The 22191-nt window shown below is 41.7% G+C and overlaps 1 protein-coding gene and 1 long non-coding RNA gene across 2 annotated transcripts; one reads left to right on the top strand and one right to left on the bottom strand.

Moving 5' to 3' along the window:
- Positions 1 to 703: 703 nt before the first annotated feature.
- LOC127057751 (uncharacterized) lies at positions 704 to 20749 on the top strand. Its single transcript, XR_007776165.1, has 4 exons — positions 704 to 2420; positions 9884 to 9959; positions 10527 to 10591; positions 19846 to 20749. It is a non-coding gene; the product is annotated as an uncharacterized LOC127057751 (long non-coding RNA).
- Positions 12387 to 16868, bottom strand: LOC127057746 (parvalbumin, thymic CPV3). Its single transcript, XM_050966778.1, has 4 exons — positions 16808 to 16868; positions 16228 to 16360; positions 15654 to 15763; positions 12387 to 12470 (listed from the first exon to the last, which is right to left on the bottom strand). Exons 1-4 carry the CDS (start codon positions 16866 to 16868, stop codon positions 12445 to 12447), a joined length of 330 nt encoding a protein of 109 aa, XP_050822735.1. The 3' UTR covers positions 12387 to 12444.
- Positions 20750 to 22191: the final 1442 nt, after the last annotated feature.

Here is a 22191-nt window from a genome sequence, read left to right as displayed (position 1 = left end):
CCCGTGTCTGTTTCCTTGGCTTTGAAGACGCGCTGAGGAAAGAAACACGGAAAGCCCGAGCTGAGCTGCCTCCCTCCCGGGCCGCCCGGGAAGAGGAATATTGCGGACTTGGGGCGCGCTCGGGCACTGCAGAGCTGGGGGCTCCCTAAGTACCGAGCTGGGGGGGGTACACCCCGAGGGGGGGCGCTGACCCGAGCGGTCTCGTTTGCCCCGTTAGTGGTGCTCCTCTTGGCAAGTGGCGTTGCCGGGCAGAGCGATTCTCTCGCTGTGGCTTTGGTAACGGGAAAGGCTTGTTCAGGTGGGGGACTGGCCTGAGCAGCGTCGCTGAATAGTGGCGTCTCGTGTTGTAGTGGGATGGTGGTACTCTGGGTGAGCATTTCTCTATGGCGCTTTCAGGGATCGCAGGGAGTTTGACGTGCTGTGTGTGGGCTGGTATCCAGAGCTGCAGGGTCGGGTGGCTCTAGAGTCAAGTCTGGGTAAGCCAGGGGTCGGCAACCTTTCAGAAGTGATGTGCCGAGTCTTCATTTATTCACCCTAATTTAAGTTTTTGGTGCCAATAATACATGTTAACGTTTTTAAAAGGTCTCTTTCTGTAAGTCTTTAATATATAACTAAACGATTATTGTATGTAAAGTAAATAAGGTTTTTAAAATGTTTAAGAAGCTTTATTTGCTATTAAATTAAAATGCAGAGCCCCCCCCCCCGGACCAGTGGCCAGGACCCAGGCAGTGTGAGTGCCACTGAAAATCAGCTTGCGTGCCACGTTCGACACCCGTGCCATAGGTTGCCTACCCCTGGGTTAAGCTTTGATAAGGATAGAGGGTGAAATCTTGGCCTCAATGAAGTCAATGGGAGTTTTGCCATTATTTAGCAGGACCAGGATTTCGTGAACTTGAACATTTGAAAAAGGTCTTTGTGGTTTATTCCTCCTCCTCCTCTTTTAATTATTTATTATTTGTATTGTGGGAGTGACCAAAGGCCCCTATTGAGACCACTGAGCTCTGCACTAGATGTACAGGTAGACACTGTCCCTGTCCCAAACAGCTTCCAGTCAGGCACTTACAATATTGTCCTCACACATTGTGCTTAGTCAGTAAGGTCTGAAACTGCTGAGCCAAATCCTGTCCTCAAGTAAACTTCTGGAACCCTGTTTCCACACTGGCTCATCTTTGGCGGGGATATCAGGTTGGAGCAGGGAAGTGATATTACCTCTGTATACAATATTGATGAGATCACAAGTGGAATACTGTGTCCTTTTCTGATATTCATACTTTTAAAAAGTATGTTGGAAATTAGAGAGCGTTCAGCAAAGAACCACAGGAATGATTCAGGTCTAGAAAACTTGCTTTACAATGTCAGACTAAGAATTTCAAGCTATATATTTTATAGAGAAGATTGAGATGACTTGACCACTGTGTGTTAGTATAAGAAGAAGATATCTGAAGCTGGGGGGGTTTAATCTAGCAGAACTTGATCTAGTGGCTGGAAGTTGATGCTGGACAGATTTCAACTGCAAATAAAGGGACTATTTTGACAGTGACAATAATCAACTACTCAAACAATTAGAAGAGGTGTGGTGGACTCTACATTACTTAAAGTCTTTAAATCAAGACTGGATGTTATTCTAAGAGATGCCTCCATTCAGTCACAGTCTATTAAGATTGATGCAAAAATTTCTTGGCAGTATTCTACAGCCTCTGCAGTTGCAGAAGGTTAGAATAGATAATCATATTGTCTTTTCTGGTCTTTAGATCTATGAAACTGTGGAAGGTGTAACTAAAAGCAGAATTTTTCCAGTTTCTTTATTACATGTGATGATGCCTGAGCCGGCAAAATCCCAGCTTCAGTTACTGAAGCTGTGTTCGGGAGTCAGGTATTTAGAAAAAACACTTTGTTGCTTGTAGACAGATCTGGAGTCCATAAAAATAAACATGATACCCCAATGCCATTTTTACAGAGTACTGCACTGTAAAGTTGCAAGCAAGTTTTGCAAGATTAAATTTGAAAGAAAATCATATTTTCTGTGTCTGTTTCCCCTCAAGTTCTCAGTTAGTTACTTTCATCATTGTGTTGTGTTCTGTCTTAATCTATTCTACTATTTTGTCCAGATTGTCTAACTTGTCAGAGTGAGTCTGGATAGCATTAGTCATGCCCAACTGTAGGTGATTTAGGGGCTGTTTCACCATTTCATTAGTCCAGTGTGGAGTTACGCAGGCATAAAACTGCAGTAATGTAGGGCTAAATCAAGTCCTCAGTGTTTAGCCTAAGTAAGGGAGCATGGATCAGCGTTCATCTCATGCTCCCCATTAGTGCCCAGGCTGGGGAAGCTAATGATCTAACCGGTGCACCAAATTCAGTGATGAATCCTGGTCACATGCCGCCTGAAGTATGTTGTGCGCACACCAAGAAGACGACCCTAAGTAAATGTTATGAATGTGGTATTGATACACATTTTTTATACATGAGAAAGGAATTTAATACCCATTAGAAGTGCAAATCTTAATGCAAACTTAACTATGTTGTCACTACTGACGGCTCCACAATAATATATTTCACCAGAAGTACTAAAGAGTTGTGACCATATTTTCCCTACATTCAAGGCTGCAATTAGGAGAAGAGAAGTAGTAATGCTGTGGTATACCCAAATCTTAGCAGAGAACCCAGGACTTCCAGTGAGCCTCAGCAGATTTTTAAACTGCTGTTTGTGGTGTTATAGAAGCAGCAGCAAGGGGGGACTGATTTCTTCCAGTGCTAGGTCCTCCAAGCAGATCTCTCTCTCCCAGCTCATCTTGAGCATGATTCAGTACTGGCAGGAGAGGAAGCTGGGCATGAGGGCTACAAAAACACTCATGGATTGAGTGGAAGTAAGTAGAGTTGCCAGAGTAAAGACAGAATAAGGATCTGAGAGTTTGGCCAAACATATGAAAAACATCCACTACCAAATGTAAGTAATCAGAAAGGCTGATCATTCCAGTTTCTCATTCTTCCACTTATGAAAAGAAAATTAACATTAAAAACGTCATTCTAGAATGTTGCAGCTGCCAATTCGAGAGATATGACACAGCCTAGAAATAGAATAAAATATTTCCAAAAAAAATCCCAAAGGAGCATAGTAGGTGGTGGTGGAGATTGGAACAGTAAGTCAGATGGGACAAACGTTTCCCTTTATCGCTTGTTTAAAAACAAAAATGGAAATTCCAACGCTGATATGTTTGGTAACTCATATTTAAGTATGATCAAGTGCATTTCCCACCGGTGCAATTATTAAAAGTTTAGTGGTGTGTAGATTGTGGATAGGTACTGTGTTTTTGTTCTGCATTTGTACGGCATCTAGCACAATGGGGATCAGGTTCATGACTGGGGCTCCTAAGCACTATGGCAATACAACTATTTAATAATAATACTGGAAGGAACTATGTTGTAGAAGCATATAGGATAGGAATGTGGGTATGTATGGTTATGTTTGATTTCTGAGACAGGTAGCACGTGAGTGCTATGGATACTAATGTTTCCTTAACTAGTTATTTTCTAGATGTCTAGTGATTGTATTGACAGGAAATGCACTTCCTCAGTCTTAACTATAACTCGCCAAATTTTTTTGTGAGGGATTTATCAAAATATATGTTGAGTCTGTTATAGTGGTTAAAACATAATGTAAATTACTACAGTCCTAGTGTACACATTAACAAGGCAGATGGAAATTATTATTGTTGTTCCAGTTTCATCCTATCTTCTTAATTGTATGCACAGTAACACCACACCTCGGCATTTGCAGTGTCATTAGATAGCTGTGAGTTTGAAATCTGAATCCTACCCCTTCATTACATAAAATTAAACTATTGTACAAATGCATTTGCAGTTAAATGTGACAGTGGATTACCCCAGCAACCGCGGGCAAATAGTAAAAAACTTTATCTGTGTTTTACCGTACATAAAAACCAAAACCTTTAGTCTGCTATAGGAAATAGCAATATTTTTTATCATGTCATACTTTTAGAGTTGTTGACTGTTTCTTGCTACTATTTTGAGCATCTCTGTCAGCTGCATAATAGCAGACTTAACAAAAAGAATCCTATAAATCACTCTGGATATTGGAGATGACAGCTGTAAATAAATACAGCTGACAGGTCAAATGGTTATTTCATTGACAGTCTGTGGGCTAAAAGTGTAACCAAAAGTGGGTGAGTCTGCAGTTTGGTATTGCTATAGCAAGTAGTTACAAAATAAGGCCCTGATCCTGGAGTGAGCTCAAAGCAGGTAGAAACCTGAACCCACACAGAGCTCCTTATAACACTGGAGCTCAAGACATTTTAGCTCTGAATGAGAAGACAATACGTTATAGAGAGAATAGTTGGGCTCTATCTCCTTTTTCTGAAATTTCATGGATGTAACATGCCTCCCCAACATTTTGCATAAGTGTGATTTTATTTTTACAGCTTACCACTGCCATCTTGGTAAAATTAAAGAAAAAGAAAAATACTGATAATGAAAAGAAACATTCAGAAATCTTCCAGTTTTCCTTGTAAAGCCCAACATGGGGCTGATCTATCATTCCAACCACTTCTGTTGATTTCTATGAATGAATTTTGTATGACATTTATTCTGAAATTAAGAGAGAAAAAATAATGAGCAACAGAAACCTTCAGGTGTAGAAATATGTGCGCTTTCACAGTGTTAGTCTTCCAACAAATTTTGCTTCATTCTCCAAAACCCTCTCTTTATATTTTTTTAAATTTAGTTTTTGGCTTATACTACAAAAATATCCTTCACTGTGCAAATCAGTGAATTGCTGCCATGTTAATAGGGGAGGGAAAGCTTGAATTTGTATGAAATCTATTGTGGCTGACTGAGCTTGAATTAGGGTTGTTAGATTCAAGAAAAGCAATTTGACTATATCACATAAGGAAAGATTTTTATTAGGTATTGCTCATAATAATACTCATATAATCTCTTTGACGAGTCTGCAGTCACTAGAGGGTAAAACCATTATATGTTTCCCTTTAAGCTTATCGGTGAGTTAACGCCAGAACTTTGTCATGATTATATAAATGCTTAGTATTGAGGCAGAAGACCTAAATGTAAGAATCCAGTCTCAGGCAATGAAATTTAATTATTAAACAGTATGATGTGTTTGTGGTATACCGATTTGTTCCGTATAACATCTTCAGTACATGTTTATCATTCTAATTTGATGACCTGCTGTTTAATAAATTTATATAACTGCTATTCATGTTTACTGATTATCTCTTCAAAATGTTAAAATTCCTTCTTGGTGTCCATCCAGTGCACTGGGTCCCTGTGTAGGATATTAAAAATTACAGTATAAACTTCAATATATTCACCTCAACCCACACCCTCCTCAGCAGCCTTAACAAAGAGGAAATAAAGACGAGCTTTGCAGTATGTTCAGAAGGTTAACAAATTAATTACTGACTGTAAATCCCTATATCCCATTTTCTGTGTCTAAGGAATCCAAATCTCTCTATATATTTTATGTTTATCTGACACTAGTTACTTTTAAGACAGATTTGCAATTTATTGGTAATAAATGAAATCTAAAAAAAATCTGCATAAAGTTTTAATCTGGTACACATGCAGGATACAGGGGGTGGGCAAAATTTTTGGCCTGAGGGCCACATCTGGGTATGGAAATTGTATGATGGGCCATGAATGCTCATGAAAGCGGGGTTTGGGGTGCAGGAGGATTCTGGCTGGGGGTGTGGGCTCTGGGGTGGGGCCAGAAATAAAGAGTTCAGGGTGTGGGAGGGGGCTCCAGGCTGGGGCAGGGAGTTAGGATGCAGGGGGGAAGGAGGAGGGCTCCAGCTGGGGGTGAAGGGTTGCATGTGCATGAGGTTGCTCTGGGATGCAAGGGGTTTGGAGGGTGGAAGGCAGATCAGGGCTGGAGCAGGGGGTTGGGGCATGGGAAGGAGTCAGGGGGGCAGGCTTCAGGCGGTGCTTGCCTCAAGCAGCTCCCAGAAGCAGCAACATGTCCCCCTTTCCAGCTCCTATGCGGAGGCGCGGCCAGGCGACTCTGCACACTGCCCTGTCCACAGGCATTGTCCCTGCATCTCCCATTGGCCATGGTTTCCAGCCAATGGGAACTGCGGGGGCGGTGCTTGGGGGGGCGCAGCGTGTGGAGCCCCCTGGCTGCCCCTACACATAGGAGCCACAGGGGGGCCGACATGCCACTGCTTCCGGGAGCTGCATGGAGCGGAGCAAGCCCCTGACCTTGCTCCCCAGCTGGAGCGCTGGAGTGGGACCCTGCTTTCCGGCGGGAGCTTGAGGGCAGGATTAAAACATATGGTGGGCTGGATACAGCCCCTGGGCTGTAGTTTGTCCACCCCTGTAATATCATGTATGATTGCAGCACCAAATTCTTACCCCACACACCTGCACATATCTTCTGTGGAGTGGCCTTCAGTGAGAGTTGCATATGCAGATCTCAAACCCAAATTTGACCCATTCTAAATGACAACTGATCAGTAATACTATCCATCTGATATATTCAGGAGAAGTGAAAATAGTCAGCCAGTGTATGTCTGAAGACACCTGAAATTCATGTTTGCATGATAAGAAAATCCAATAAGCTTATAAATCGTTGCTTGTAAATCAACATTTTGATTCTCTTGGATACAATTGGAGGAAATCAGATTGTCTACTAATGTTAAGGCAAAGACTTCTCCGCTCTCCTTTGGTATATTCCATAATTTTTTTCCCATTAAATAGAATGCCAGCAATATCCAATGAGAGAATGCACAATATGGTCCTAACTGGGGTGTAGCATGTGCTTAAATATGTTGCTGAATCAAGAACCTGTATAAATAAAAGAAGTAATCTTGTAATACAAACAGGTAAAAAAAAATTCAGACACCTTATAGACATCAATTTATCTTCACAATGCTGCTGTGATGAAATAGTATTGTTTCTGTTTTACAGATGGGAGACAGTCTCAGAATGATTAAGTGACTTGTCTAAGAGTCACACAGTGGGTCTGTGGTACTGCTGGACACTGAACCCCTGTTTTAGACACAAGATCATCCCTTCCCTATGAAGTTACAGCAATAAATAGCATGATTTGGAAAGGATGTAAAACTCTGATAGAGAGATCCAGCTTTAAAAGTTTCCTCCATTTCAAAAATTCAGTTTACTTAAATGGAGGCTCCCGCTGGAACCAGTAATGTTTCTCAAGATGGAAGACGCTGTTTAGTGCAATCACTGTACTATAGAGATTTTTCAAAGAAATGCTATGCAAAAGTTACTTTGAATGCTGATGCCTTGAACACTGAAGTTTGGAGATAGGCTCGGATTGTGCTGATTGTATTTATCCTCTCTCATTTGATGTCCTAATGTCCTGCGAGCTATATCCAATTAGACCTACTGAGAAGCATATGATCAAATTAAAAAGTATGTTTTCATTTGGTAATCCCGAGCAAGACTATACACTCTAAGACATTTCACAGTCCCGATCCATTGGTACAAGGGGAGGGTACAATTCAGTGCTTGCTCTCAATTGCAATAATCAAGGAGTGATTGCAGAACTTGCAGTGCTTCACTGATTTTTCTACTCCTTGGCCTCTCATTAGGCACAAGTACATTTGGAAATTTGACTGCATCAGTGAGCTTTTGGTGTGGACCATGGTAATAGCTTCTTACCTGGAGGCACAGACAGTTCTGATTCTCACCTGAAGAAGGCAGCAGTCTGACCAGGACCCTGAGTAGCTTGTGTGTCTTAAATGCATGTATAGTTAAGGATCTAGTCTAGAGAAAGAGTTCCCAAAGTGTGGTACATGTTTGGTGGAAGTGATGCACCCAAAACTCTTGAAAAATAGACAAAAACAAACCCCTTCCTGTTTCAAATGAACAGTTGTCACACAGGTTGCAGAGCACCAGAAAATGGCCAAGATGCAAAATACTCTTTAATGGCTGCTTTCAGACATAATGAGTAAGTCTCATCGACCATTCTTCCATAGAAGTCACGTTTAGTGATGCACTGTGGCAGTCCAAATGGGTGCGCTCAGCTGTCTGGCTTTCTACTAAGTAGGGAGCCCTGATATCAGAAGGCCCTCGCACAGGAAGCTGCTGCCAAGTGGGAGCTCCATCTGAGCTCTCTGTTCTGCAGAGGCTGTAGTCTGTTCCCTATAGGGCTATGTGGCAATTAATGTTGCCCACTCTCCCAAGTGTGTTGGGTAAACTGATTTTGGCCCCTGCTGCAGGAGCTCTCACCAACACATCTGCCTGTTCCCTACCCAGCAATTAATCCTGCCCCTCAGTCCCCCCATCAGTTCACCCCTCCCCGCCCTGCCATCCCCTATGTCCCTCAATTCAGCCCCTGCCATCAGTTCAGCCCCCCTCCTCTGTTCAGCCCCCATCAGCCTCATCTCTCTTCTGGAGTGTTTTTGCCCCCTCAGGCCTTTGGCCTCTCCCACATCCCAAGCTGGTGAGCAGCTCCAGCTGTTCTTCACTTCTACTCCGCCCCTTCCTAGGTGAGGTGCTGGAGCAGATTTGCTGTCCTGTCCACATTTCTCAGAGTTGGGAAGCAGGGGGCTGAGCTGGGCTCTTTGCTCTCTCCTGTGGAAAAGGCAGAGAGGAGAGACTCTGACAGCTTCTACCAGGGCTGGACTTCGCCAGGGGGCTGGTGCCTCTCATGTCATCACCAGAGGGGATCCAGCAACCTCTGAAATCCTGTCAGTCACAAAAATCACTCAGGTTGGCAGCACCATAAAAATCTGGCTACGGCCGCAGAATAGCTGGCTGGATGCCATTTGAGCCACCTCCCAGCAGTTTGCCCAACCCTCCCATGTGCAGCTTGCCCAGCAACACAGGCCTCCAGGGACCAAGCTTGGGATGGGGCTGAACTGGAGCAGCTGAGGAGCAAGAGGCCTCCTGGAGCTGTTGAGGAGAAGGAGGCCTGGAGCTGCAGCTGCCTGATGCCCAGGTAAAGCTGCACTTTCAGCCAAGACTTCCCCACTTGCACCCATCCTTTTGAGCTCCTCTTTCTCCTTCACTCAGTCACCCCAGACCCCCACCGTTTGACACAGGCACCTACTTCTCCCTAAGAGCACTTTTTAAAAAATTTCTTCAAGAGCTACTCAAAATGTTTTGTATTTTTCTTGATTACAGTTTTGCGCTAAGGGCACTTTCTCTCATCTGCCACAATAAACCAGAGAATGAATTAGCAGGAACGTTGAAGTTAAATTAGACACGTTTAAAGAGTCAAGCCATTGAATGTAGTTCAGTGGCATATCAAAATATAACAAGATGTCATTTTTAACATGTAATTGTGCCTTGTGATAACTAACACCCAAGACATAAATAATAATAGCGGGTGACCCATTGTGTTTCCTTTTGATACAGTCTAAAAGCCTGAGGTGTTTAAAAGGATGTTATCACTGAACATTTTAGTTCCTTAGGCATTTATTTTACTGTAAAATCTGGAAATACTTAAGCTAAGCCTATTAAGGCCTAAATAAATGTGCACAAAAAGGAGAAGTTTTCAGGTTGTACTACTTGAGCCAATAAAGTTTGGAAACAGCTGGTCTAGAATATGGTCAGTTATGTGTGTGAGGATCTGGAAATTGCATGTCAGAAACCTAAATTGAGGAGCTCACATAGTAGATTTTGTGACACTGAGTTAAAGATACTGCCTGCGTGGATATTGAAGTCTCCAAAGACCACAAGCCTGGTAAACTTTGTCATCGTTCAGATACTGCCTTGATCAGCTCTTCTGGGAAGCCCTTGATGTCTGAATGACTGCAGATTGACTAGGTTGGTCTTGTCTCTTGGCTCAAATATTATGAGGACATACTCAAAGCATTTAGTTCCTAGAGATCCTTTCCTGCTTTGGGTTTGGAGGAGAATAATAGATTTGCTATTGTGCCCTCAGGTTCTTCTGCTCTGGGTCTGTAATGCATATCCTACAGGTTGAGATGAACCAGAGCTGGGCCTGCAATGGCAGCAGGGTATGTTCTTTTTTTTACATCTATTTCTTGGGTGGTGGCCAGGTGAGATCTGGTCCCACATTTCTTAACATTGTCATGCTACTGCTTTAGTTAAATAAATGGCCATTTCTTATTGAATGTGTTAATACAATTTATTAACAATAAAGGGGAAAACATGACAACCTTATCCTCCCTCCACATGTGTACACATGTCCAGATGCTCAAACAATTAAATGAAGCTGTACAAAATATTCAGACATGGAATAATAATTCTGCTGTTCAACCAACCATATAAGCAGCACCTTGAATTTGTGTGTCTGTTTAGAAAGGATAAGATGACTTTGCTTGTATGATACTGTGCTCCCAAAGGAAGAAGAGATTAGATGGATGGGAGAAAGAGGGACACTGGAAAACTACATTATATTTGAATTCATATTAGTACTGCTGGTTTAGGACATTGTGAATGAGATGACTCCAGAAAAAAACCTTCATGCAGTACAAGGAAAAGCTTAATTTGTGTAAAAGTTTGTGTTTCAGTGTGAAATGCATTTGAAACCATTGGGATTTTTTTCCGGTATATTACTTTAGATTGGCAACATACTGCTTGGAGGGAAGATAGTATGTGTGTGGCCCAAAACAACATCCCAATAATAGTAAGTGGAAGTGCTTGTAAATTGGATTAATTGAATACAGTTTCTGTGACTTTGCTGCCATAATATGTATATAGCTCCCTCTCTTAGGTACTTTCAAAGATTCTGTATTTCCTTCCTCTGTAACAATTGATTACGCTCCAGCCAGCATTTCCTGCACTGTATTTGGTATTGGTAATGTCATCAACCATTGCAGACATTGGGGGCTGGAGGGTGGAATCCTGAACTCAAGTCTTTGCAGCAAAGGAGGGAACAGATTTGCAAATACAGTAGCTGGTTCTAAAATATAAACAAATATGTAATTTTAAAATGGATTCTTTCGTCAGCCCCACTCATACATCCCCTTTTAAGTTGCTGAGGTCAGCCTCCAGTGAGGCTTCAGAGATATGACTGTGGATAGAATTTGGTTCCTAGTCTATTACTCATTTTAAATGTTAGGCATTTTGAGTAGACAAGACAAAGGTTTACAGTTTGAAGAAAAAGGTGCCATGCCCAGCCACATGAGTTGTGAAAGTCAATGAGTCATCAGATATACTCCATCTAACACATCTGGCCTGTTTTCCTAATGAATGGATGATTATTTGTTCATAAAAGTATTTCTCCAGCAGTGCATAAAATAACAGGCTTGGAGGAGGGCATTTTTCTGACACTGCAGGCACAGACTGGAAGTCTCTTGTGATTGGTATGCAGGAGCCCTGAGCCATGTCAGCAGTAATTCCCCATAGATTCCTCCACACATTCAGCCATCCTCCCCGAAGAAAGCTAAAGGCCAGCCACCAGTGGGGAGGCACTGGAGCACTACATCCTTAGAGTAAAAGGGTCTAGGGACTACAATCTGGGCTTCTATGAGCTTGTCTACACTTACAGTGCTGCCTATGCTGACAGAAGAGCTTCTTCTGTTGGCATAGGTACTCCACCTCCTCAAGAGGTGGTGGCTATGTCCACAGGAGAAGACCTCCCATTGACATAACACTTGACTTTCCACAGCCGTGAGCGACGTAGTTAAACCAACATAAGTTTGTAGTGTACACTAAGGCTATACCTGAGGGATTTTCTCACAAATCTGTGGTTAGAGGAGGGCCATTTGCCTTCTCTACGATTTTGAAGACTCCATCATATGACAACTTCTCCGCAGCTTCAAGTATTTGTAGGTTTTCTTCTGATTTTGTCCTTTCCTCAGGAGAGCATAGTCCTGAGCCTAAATTACTAAGACAAAATCAAGCTGTTATCTCCTAGTTGGATGGTTTATTGTCCTTATCAAGGGTCTACATGATATTGTGACAGCCCCATTCTGAAGCTCTTTCTTAGGCAAAAGTCCATGAATGTTTTTTAATTGAAAGTCAGGCAGAGATTTCTTTCCCCCATGTCCTCCTGAGTAAAAGCTGCAGGACTTAGTCTTTGACAGTCAACAGTTTGGTTGAAAATTTGGGCTTGACCCAACAAGAGAACTTCCATTGATTTCAACAGAAGGGCTGCCCATGGAGGGCTGGTGGGGGAGTGGGAATCAGTATCTTTCAGAGATTAACTCTTTTAGTTTAAGAATTCACACACGTTTCAGTGTGGTGGTCAGAAAGATCAAGCACAGGCAGCAGCATGTGATGAGAAATTTATTGGATAATTTTAAGGGCCTATCTGCTGAAATGTGTTCCTAGAACATGGTAAAATGGTCCACATGATCAAAAATCATTATTAACTGGTGCTTTGGTGCCTCATTAGAGGAGCAAACAAATAACAGATACTGTGAAGATTAATAAATAAACAAGGGGACTCCATGATTTACAGAGTTTTAGAGTATCATCTCCTGCAGATTCATCCCCCCTTCTCTTTCTGTTTCTTTCTCTGTTGCCTTCAGTCCTTCAGGAGTGCACCATTTCCTGGAATTCTACCAACGAACAATAGAGAAGTAACAGTAGCATTAATAAAAACAATACATTGAAAAAACCTGGACACTACAGCCTTATCACAAGCTTTGCAACTGAAAAGCATAAAACAATCAAGTGAAAGAAGCCTAGATGGGAAGTAAAAAAATAGAAGAAATATATAAGTTTTTGAACAAGCCTCCTGATTGTTATAGAGTAGGTTTCTCCTCCATCTCAAACTAACTGACAAGCATCATCCTGAGTCATGCAATTTTGGGACCATAGTCACCAGTACTGGGGTTTATTACCTAAATTGTTTCTCTCAGATTAACATGTTCAAGAAAACAGTCATGAAAAATTTTCCCTCTATTATTTGCTGCTTATTATAGAACCTCATGAGGTTCACTATTTTATGGGCTTTTTGGACTACTTGAGGAGTTCACCAGAGTAATTTCACAACCCCATTTTCCTGTAGTTTAAACCCATATCTTTTTCCCAAGGTTGATTTCATTTTTAAAAGAAACACACATTTTCCTACCTCAAGGAAAATGTGTGTTATGTATTAGAGCCACCAAGAGCGAGGCTGGAACAGCTGAATGTCTTCTTTATGGTGTTTATATTATGTTAATATTGTTTCCAATTCCCTCTGCCCCTCTTTTTCATAATCTCTTCTAAATTAAGTAGGAACCCAATAATATATTAGTTTGAATTAACATCTGAAGCCATGATGTTTGAGTGGGTTTTAAATAAAGCAAAATAAGTTCAGCCATCCCCTATTTTTTAATTGACTTTTTTAGTTCATTTAGAGCATGATATTGGGCCTACATAGAAACATGGCAGCTTTTAGAACCTTGCAGGCCCTTAGATTCTGTGGGACAGAATATTCCCTCAATCCTACCCACATGGGAGTAGATAAATTATTCATGAAATCCCATGAGTTTACCCGTGCACATTTTCTGTGGTACTAGCTTTCATTCCCTCTAGGGCAGGGGTGGGCAAACTTAGGGCCTGAGGGCCACATTGTGAAATAGAAATTGTATGTCAGGCCATGAATGCTCACAAAATTGGTGTTGGGGCATGGGAGGGGGTGAGAGCTTTAGTTGGGGGTGCAGGCTCTGGAGTGGGCTAAGGATGAGGATTTTGGGGTGTAGGAGGGTCCTCTGGGCTGGGACTGAGGGATTTGGAGGACAGGAGGGGGATCGTGGCTGGGGCAGGGGTGTGGGAAGGGGTGCAGGTTCCAGCTGGAGGTGCAGGCTCCGGGGTGGGGCTTGAGATGAGAGGTTTGGGGTGCAGGAGGGTGCTCCAGGCTGGGATTGAGGGGTTTAGAGAGCAGGATGAGGATCAGGGCTGGGGCAAGAGGTTGGGGTGTGGGAAGAGGCTCAGGGGTACAGGCTCCCTACGACGCTTACCTCAAGCAGCTCCTGGAAGCAGTGGCATGTCCCTTCTCCGGCTCCTACAAGAAGATGTGGCCAGGTGGCTCTGCATGCTGCCCCATCCGCAGGCACCACCCTTGCAGCTTCCATTGGAGTGCCGGAGGGGGCCATTGGAGAGGGTAGGAACCAGAGTGGGACCTTGCCGCGGCTTCTGGGAGCCGTGTGGTGTGGCCCCTGACCCTGTGTCCTGGCTGGAGCGCTGGAGTGGGTCTGAGCCACATGGTGCAGTCCCTTACCTTCCACCCCAGCTGCAGCACCGGAGCAGGGCCGAGCCATGTGATGCAGCCCCCGACCCAGCATCCTGGCTGAAGCACCGGAGCGGGACAAGGCCCAGACCCCACTCCCTAGCAGGAGCTTGCGAGATGGCTTAAAATGGCTTGTGGGTCAGATCTGGCCAGCAGGCCATAGTTTGTCCACTCCTGCTCTAGGGGAAGGAACAGGAGAGTTGTGGCTCTTGCATCATGCAGCAGGCTAGGGAACCTGCACACAGGGATATTCCTTTCATATTGCTCTCAAGGGCCCCTTCTCCATGACAGCCTGGCCCCTTCTTCAGCCAAGCTGCCATTGGCTGCCTGTCCATCTTTGTGCACCACCTGTCCCAAAAGGGGACTAGAAGACACAGAACCTGGACGTGTGGAAGTTACTGCTGCACTGGGCATTAAATCAGACTGGAATCTCCAGGTGTTGGGGCAAGATGTTACTACCCAGCGATTCTCAGACTGTGGGTTGGGACACCAGGTGGGTCATGACTCCATTTTAGTGGAGTCGGCAGGGCTGGCATTAGACTTGCTGGGGCCGAAGCCGAAGCCAAAACCTGAGCCGCACCACCCAGGGCTGAAGCCAAAGCCTGAGGGCCTCAGCGTGGGTGGTGGGGCTCAGGTTACAGGCCCCTCATCTGGGGCTGAAGCCCTTGGGCTTGGGCTTTGGTCCCCCTGCCTGGGGTGGTGAGGCTTGGGCTTTGGCAGGACTTGGGTGGGCTCAGGTTTTGGTCCCTGCTCCTGGGGTCATGTAGTAATTTTTGTTGTCAGAAGAGGTCATGGTGCAATGCAGTTTGAGAACGCCTGGTCTAGGGTGATCATTCCCCTAGGTCGGACCCCATCCTCACCCAGACACTACCTGAAATCCACAGCATCCAAACCCCACACATAGAGGACCTTTTGTGGGATCTGGGGAAGGGAGATGATGCTACTTGATCATCCTTGACCTCCTATTACCCTCACTCTGCATTGCTTCTGTGCAAAACAGACAATGGTTCAAATACTTTTCTCAGTTAAACTTTTGCAAATCTGGAATAATTTCACTAACATTAATGGAGATATTGCTGATGTATGCTAGTGTAAATGAGCCCACTTGTATGTGATACTGTGGTGATCCTGCCATTGTCTGAGTCTTCCTCTCATAGGTTTTACATTAGTGTAATTCCACTAATACTGTCACTCCTGATTCACACTAGTTTAAGTGAGAAGAGAATCATCCCACTATTCTGAACATAGAATTCCCATTGAAGTAAACAGGAGTTTTGAGTGAGCAGTAATTATTAGGTTCTATAGGATGTGTGGTCTGATCTTTTCAGCCTGCTCCTGCTCAAGGGATTTCAAAGATGGGTCTCCAACATCGTGGCCTGATTCTCCCCTCACACACGTTGTAAATCAAGGGTGACTTCACAGAAGTCAGTGGAATCACACTGATGTGAAACCAGTATAAGTGAGAGAAGAATGAGGCCCCATAATCACATTCTCCTCCACATTATTCAATATGTAAATAACTTCATACCTTCAACCCCAATTTTGCCATCCCCATCATGATCTGCAGCTGCCAAAAAAGTCTTGGTTTCTGAAGTAGTTAATACTCTGGCTCCGCACTCAAACTGCTGGAGGAAATACCTAGAGGAAAATATCCTTTGAGTATGATTATCATGGAAGACAATTCTTTTTATGCCAGGTGCATTATCAAGCTGATCAGTTTCTATAAACAGATTATCTACACTTTTTTGCCAAGTCATCCAAACATAGCCTGCATTGTTTTGGGAGTTAAAGCTTTATTTCATACATTCCTGCTTGATAAGTGCAGTCCGGGCATGTCTGACTGTACACTTTGCCAAAGCACAGCCCTGGGGAATGACATTTTTCTGTATACCTACTCTCTCCTTTATTACTAGTTTTTAGACTGTATTGCTTTCTTTCTAAAGATTCCCATAGGACATCATTCAAAATCAGTACAAGGATTTACCATACTTACATTCAGCATGACCTGCCCTCAGCTTCAGCAGAGGAAGGTTTAGGACACAGAGTAATGCTGACCTCTGTGAAAGTCTCTTACTAGTCAAAGAAACAACGAAAACTCTTACTTGAGCTCATCTTCCTCAATAAAGCCGCTTTGATCATTGTCTAAGAGCCGGAAGATATCCTTGATCTGACTGCTACTCTTTTTGGACATTCCGCTGATCTGAAAGAATTTTTTGTGGCTGAAGGAATCGGGGGCTGGAGACAAACAATAAAAGCCAGGATGACCCAAGTCACTTCATTTAGCACTCCTTGTCTTAGCTTCAAATCCTGAACAGTCTGATCATGTTACTTTGAGATTTTAATTTTATTGTTTAGATGTAAACAGTAGTAAAATAGAAAGGGCTGCCAATACAAGAAGCTCTAGGTGCCCTGACAATTTAATTAATCTTACAACATAATAAATGAGCATCTGGAAACATTAAAAAAAATCATATGTGGATAATGTATAAACTCAGCCCACCATCAGCCTTAGTTGTGAACAGTAACAAATTAACTCAGCCAGTTACTGCGTCAGACAACAAAAAGATCTCTTTTCCATGGTGAACTCTCTGGAAAAGTATCTTCAGTATTCCTTGAAGACTGAATTAAATTTGTTACATATTTTATTGAATAACATTTATGTTTACCTATAGCTTTTCTTACCTTGGCAGTCCCTAAGGGCAGCCGCAATATCAGAAGGGCTAAGGATGTCAGTGAGGCTCATCTTCTACCTGGTTAAAAAAAATGTATTTCAGACAGGTACAAGTCAATTGCAAACACATACACAAGTAAACATGTCCCCCCAGTAAACTTGTTTGTTTAGAGTTTTATAATAGACCATTTTAAAATTAAATATTGTAACAGGAGTATTTTAAGGGAAGAGAAGCTAATTAGTAAACACTGAAACTACTGTTACTTATTTTTTTGTATCCCTATTTTAATCAGTTTGCTTGCATGAACATCATTTTAAGTTGGTGACACATTTTTATCTGTTACTTACTTAATATTTAGGCAGGTCAGACAGATTTAAACTCTCCATGTAATAGTAACCTAACCATTTGTTTGTTGGAATGTGTGGCATTTAGCAATACACAATAACAGGGCATGCAGAAGAAAAAGGAAAGGAAAGAAGTTTTTTTCCTCCACCAGCAAGCCTGAAAAATAAAATAAAAATCGGAACGTATCTACGTAAGCTCCATCTGTATATAACCTCCAGAGATAAAACTGAGCATCTTACACTATGAGCTACTGTACTTGCTACTGCTCACCCTTGCACAGATCTGCTCTTTAATCTCTAGCTCGCTGCTCACCTTTTTGATTTTCCCAAGTAGGTGAAGAAAAAATAGCTGAAGAGATATGAGACAAAACAATAGTGTTGTCTGGCTTGCCAGCCTGTCTTATATAGGATTCAAAAGGTGACAATAACCCCTACTTAGGTTACCTTGTCATGGATCAAATACTTGACTTGAGACTGAGCTCAAATTTCCTGCCTAACTAAACAACTTTTTTTTCTATTTATATTGTAAGAGAATACAAACAAGAGCAGCAAATTTTTAATAAATCCACATATGTGCTTAATTAAATTTTCAACTCTGCTATCAAGACATAGTCTATAAACTCCAAGGACTTGGGGTTTCCAAATAGCATCCAGATTTTAAAGTCACCCTCTGGAGGGTGACTCCAACAGTCAGATGCTTAGAAAATAAAAGCCAGTTTGGTTTCCCTAAGTCTGTTGATTCTGGGGAGGCTCAGAGGAAGTGAGAGATGAAAGATCTGAAGTGATGTGTCAGTCTGACAAAGAGAAGTTGTTATTAAGATAGGGGAAAGGAAGACGTCCTTTGGGATGATCTTTCTACAGCAAGCTTGATTTTTCACATGTCCGAGCCATTTCCTAAATTACAGTGCTATCCCTGGAAAGGGACAGAAGGGAGACCAAAACCATCCCTGAGAGCAAAAGCCAGTTAAATTAGGGTAAAAGCAAACAGGTTAGTTTTGTTATCCATTTCTTCCTTGCAAGACAGGATGCCCTATCTAAACAATCCATATGTAAATCATTTTAAATACATGGAATAGATAACAGATGTATTTTACAAATGACGGATTGGAACTTAGTGTGGTTATAGACCTATAGAAAAAACAATACAAGGGATTTCCTTAAAGTGAAATTAGAATTGCTGGCACATAGTGGTGGTTTGAGTCCATATTAACTTCCAAGAACATTAGAGTTGAAAAGAAAGCTCCTGAATGTTAGAAAACCTGGCACTGCACAGATCAGGTTACACTTCTCAAGCAAGATTCTGCTCATGTGATTAAGGATTATTCATGTGAGCAAGGGTTGCAGGATGAAGACCAGAGTAAAAGCACTTGAATTGTTAGTTTGTATGTACAGATTTGTCAGGTTTTAGTACAGTAATTCTTTTATGCATATATTATCCTCTTGAAGTGCATGTGTTGCTCTTGTTAGTATTGGTAGGAATTGCTTAACATGCTGAGCCGAGAATATCTCACAGGAGACAAAAGTCATACATTATATATAATTACATGTAAGTCCAGGCATGATTCTTGTCTCATATTGGTGTAAGTGTCAGTGGATTTACTAGTGATCTACAAAGTATTAGTCAGAGGAGTATCAGGCCAGAGTAATTGCACCATCACTTTTGTGTACCTCAATTTGGAATCAAGAAATATAAAGTGTTCCCAATATAAAAAAGTAATAATAATTTAACAGTCATTTCCTTTCTTTATGGCCACACATTTTGTAAGAAGTCTTAAATCACTAATAATTCAACACTTGCTTTAAATGCCTCTTTGATTTTGCACAATTAGTAACAAAATAAGATCTATCGGCTTGAATGGGGCAGTTGATGTGAAATGACCTAAGACCCATTTCCACCAGCTGAGAGATCTGGCCCAAAGTATCTTCTCAAATATTGTTGGATAGGGATTAATTGCATTGTTTTCACAAACAGGGTCAATTCTGTACACCATGGCTAGAATATGAACAATTGCACTGTAGGCTAAATCCTGAAAGCTTTACTCAATCCATATTCAGTGAAAATTCCCCTTGAGGTCAGTGAGAATATTGCCTCAATAAGGACTAAGTAAAACTGACTATAGACTTCAGGACTCATCTCCATAAACAGGGTCTCATATGAACTATACCAAATACTGAACGCTGTCAGCAGGCTCTTTTCCTGTCTCTGGTCAGCTGGAAAGCTATTCATAGTAATCATGGCTCACACTTTGAAACATGGGCCAGATCCTCAAATCAGTGTCTTTCAAATTATTTTAATGGAGTAGTGCTGATTTGCACCATTTGGAGATCTGGTCCCATGGCTTCTCATGGTCCTCCTATCCATCTTTTCAGCTCAGTATTTCATACTCATGTTAGTCTTCCATTTAAAATTTGTTATAGTCAGTCAATCAAAGGAAGCTGGGACTGATGTACTATGTATTGTGTGCAGTTTTTTCCTGATAAATTGTCTCTTTCCCTTTCAGGTGGGTTTTGCATCCTCTTCTAAATGTTGTGTTTTAGGTCCTTTTATGCCTTTTCAAGATCATGTGAAGTCTCACATTATAACTTCCTTGCTGAGTTTCCTTCTCTTCCTGTACTAATGGGTTGCTTCTGAAGTCTTGTTTGGATCTATTTGAGCACCCAGCATTTTCTTGCTAGAATTTACACTGTATTTTTAATCTTCTAGGGTGTTGCCATTGACTCCAGAGGGGCCAGTATTTGATCCCTGGACTTTATTGTGGGCTTCCTTTGTTTCCACTTGGATTCCTTGTATGCTGCTTGCTGAACTCTTTTATTCTTAAGCATTTGGTTTGCCAGTTGATACTAATTTGCAAGGAAAAGAAAATATAAATTGTATTGATGACAACATCAAGACCAAGGCTATTCTGGAAGACCTGACAACATCTGGAAGACTGCCGGTGTTCTGCCAGCTACCAAATCAAACATTCTCCCCTCCCAACCTTTACACTGAATTATGTCATGTAACTAGTGTAAAAAATCAACCAAATCTATTTTAATGCTGCAGTTAGCAAAAACACTACACTGGTGGATTAAATTTCTTAGGGAAACCACCACACAGACATTTGCTTGTACAACATCCATGTTCAACTCCACATTTAAGGACAAAAAATTCAAAGGACTGTGCCTGACTGTCTCATAAACTCTGCCACTTAGAGAACACAGCATTTAAAAACCATTCACCCCCAGCAAAATGTGCATAAGCAGTAAAGTAATTGAAATGAGTGTACGGTACAGTAAAAGATATCAAAGTAGGGCAATGGTTAACAGAGTGACTTCAACAACTAAAGATGGGGTTCTGTAAAGTTTGAAATTCAACACTGAGACCAAATGTGATGCTAATCCTGTCTGAAAGATGGGTTACAAAAGTCTAAAAGAGCTGAATTTCAGAATGAAGTTGATGTCGCTGTATAGTGATACAGGTGGAAATCTAGAGTTACTGGTATTTATTTATTTATTAATGACACTCTTCATTTGCTTTCCCTCCACTACAGTTAGAATGAAATCATCATGGAGGAGTGTTTCATATAAAGAGATATTTTAGTTAAATAAATTACTCTACAATACCTGAATATGTTGTATTTCAGATTATCTGATATCTCTTTCTCTTAGCCCAACTGCTTACATTTTAGTAGTGTGAGGTGTTTATAAAAGATGAACTCAACCAAGAGGACAAAGGGAGATATTTTATAAAAATAATGGTGCAGTCAGTATACAAGTGTAGAGTGGACATATGACACTTTGAATAATGAAACTATCTCTGAGCAATCAGCGATTTACATTAGCTAAGGATCTGGCCCTAGAGCAGTGAATTCTGTTTGCAGAAGTGCTTGGCCAGTTTTCTTATGAAGTCCAGAAAACAATTAAAGAAATGTTAGTTGTTTCCTTTTGCTTAATAGGGAAATTTCAAACCCCCATTGGATTGTTTTTCTGGAGAGTTACCTGGTACATAACTTTCCTTCCACATTTGTTATACTGTCTGCACCCATTTAAACACAGTGCTTTTGGGAAGACACTGCTTTTTGGGCTTCAAAATTTCAGATTTGAATTGAAAAGTGCAATTCAGACAAATACGAAGCAATTCATATTGTGAAGTTCTAACCATGAAATGAATCTGCTTGCAGTATAGACTAAATGAAAGTATTAAAGCATAACTAGATAAAATATTTACAGAGCTATTTCCTAATCTAATTCAACTAACTTCTTCCATAAGCATAGGGGAACTTGCATGATACTAGAACACTGACACTCTTCAGGCTGTTCCTTTACTCTTTGTCTTCTGTTTGTTATAAGCTACATAGAATTAATTAACAAGTAACAGCCAGCTAGGACATTAACACCAGCAGATGCAAGAGAAGCTTCAACAGCAGTCTCAGGTGAGACTAGAGAAGTGTTAATCTGAGACCGACTACAATAGTGTAAATGGATGCGCTAACATCTGTTCTAAAAACCATACAACTCCATCTTCCAATTCCACTCATATCAGAGGCGGTGCTTTGGTATCATCATCCTCAATAAGAGGCTCTCCCTTTTGTCACGAGGAGTTAGAAGCTGAATGGTCCATAGGGCCTGGTCCTCATTTACACTAAAGCCTTATACACAACTCTGGCAGTGTAACTAATAGTGGATGTAACTGTAACTTATACTGTGAAGGGTCCATAGTGTAAATAAGAATCATGCCCTATGATGAACCAAGTCATTATATGTCACTTCTAGTGCTCTCCCAGGGCATCCATTTCCATTATAAGAAAATAAATACTCAGTCTCATTCAGGTAGTTTCCAAAAGCCTCTACATCAGGTAGGATTTGGTACTTGGCATGGACCCTCAAGGAAATAGAGCAGAGATGTTTTGGGAATCAACTATTTTATGTTCGATTTTTTTTTCTGCTATGACCACTATGACAATGCACTGAAAAATCAAACAGGTGAAATCTTAGTCCTACAGGTGTCAATAGCAAAACTTCTATTGACTAGAATGCGGTCAGGATATCAACCAGAGTTTTGGGTGGGAGT

This window comes from Gopherus flavomarginatus, chromosome 9, assembly GCF_025201925.1.
Source record: "Gopherus flavomarginatus isolate rGopFla2 chromosome 9, rGopFla2.mat.asm, whole genome shotgun sequence".
NCBI classification, from domain to species: Eukaryota; Metazoa; Chordata; order Testudines; family Testudinidae; genus Gopherus; species Gopherus flavomarginatus.
Note: the sequence above shows the minus strand (reverse complement) of the source record. Positions and strands in the feature narration are given on the sequence as shown.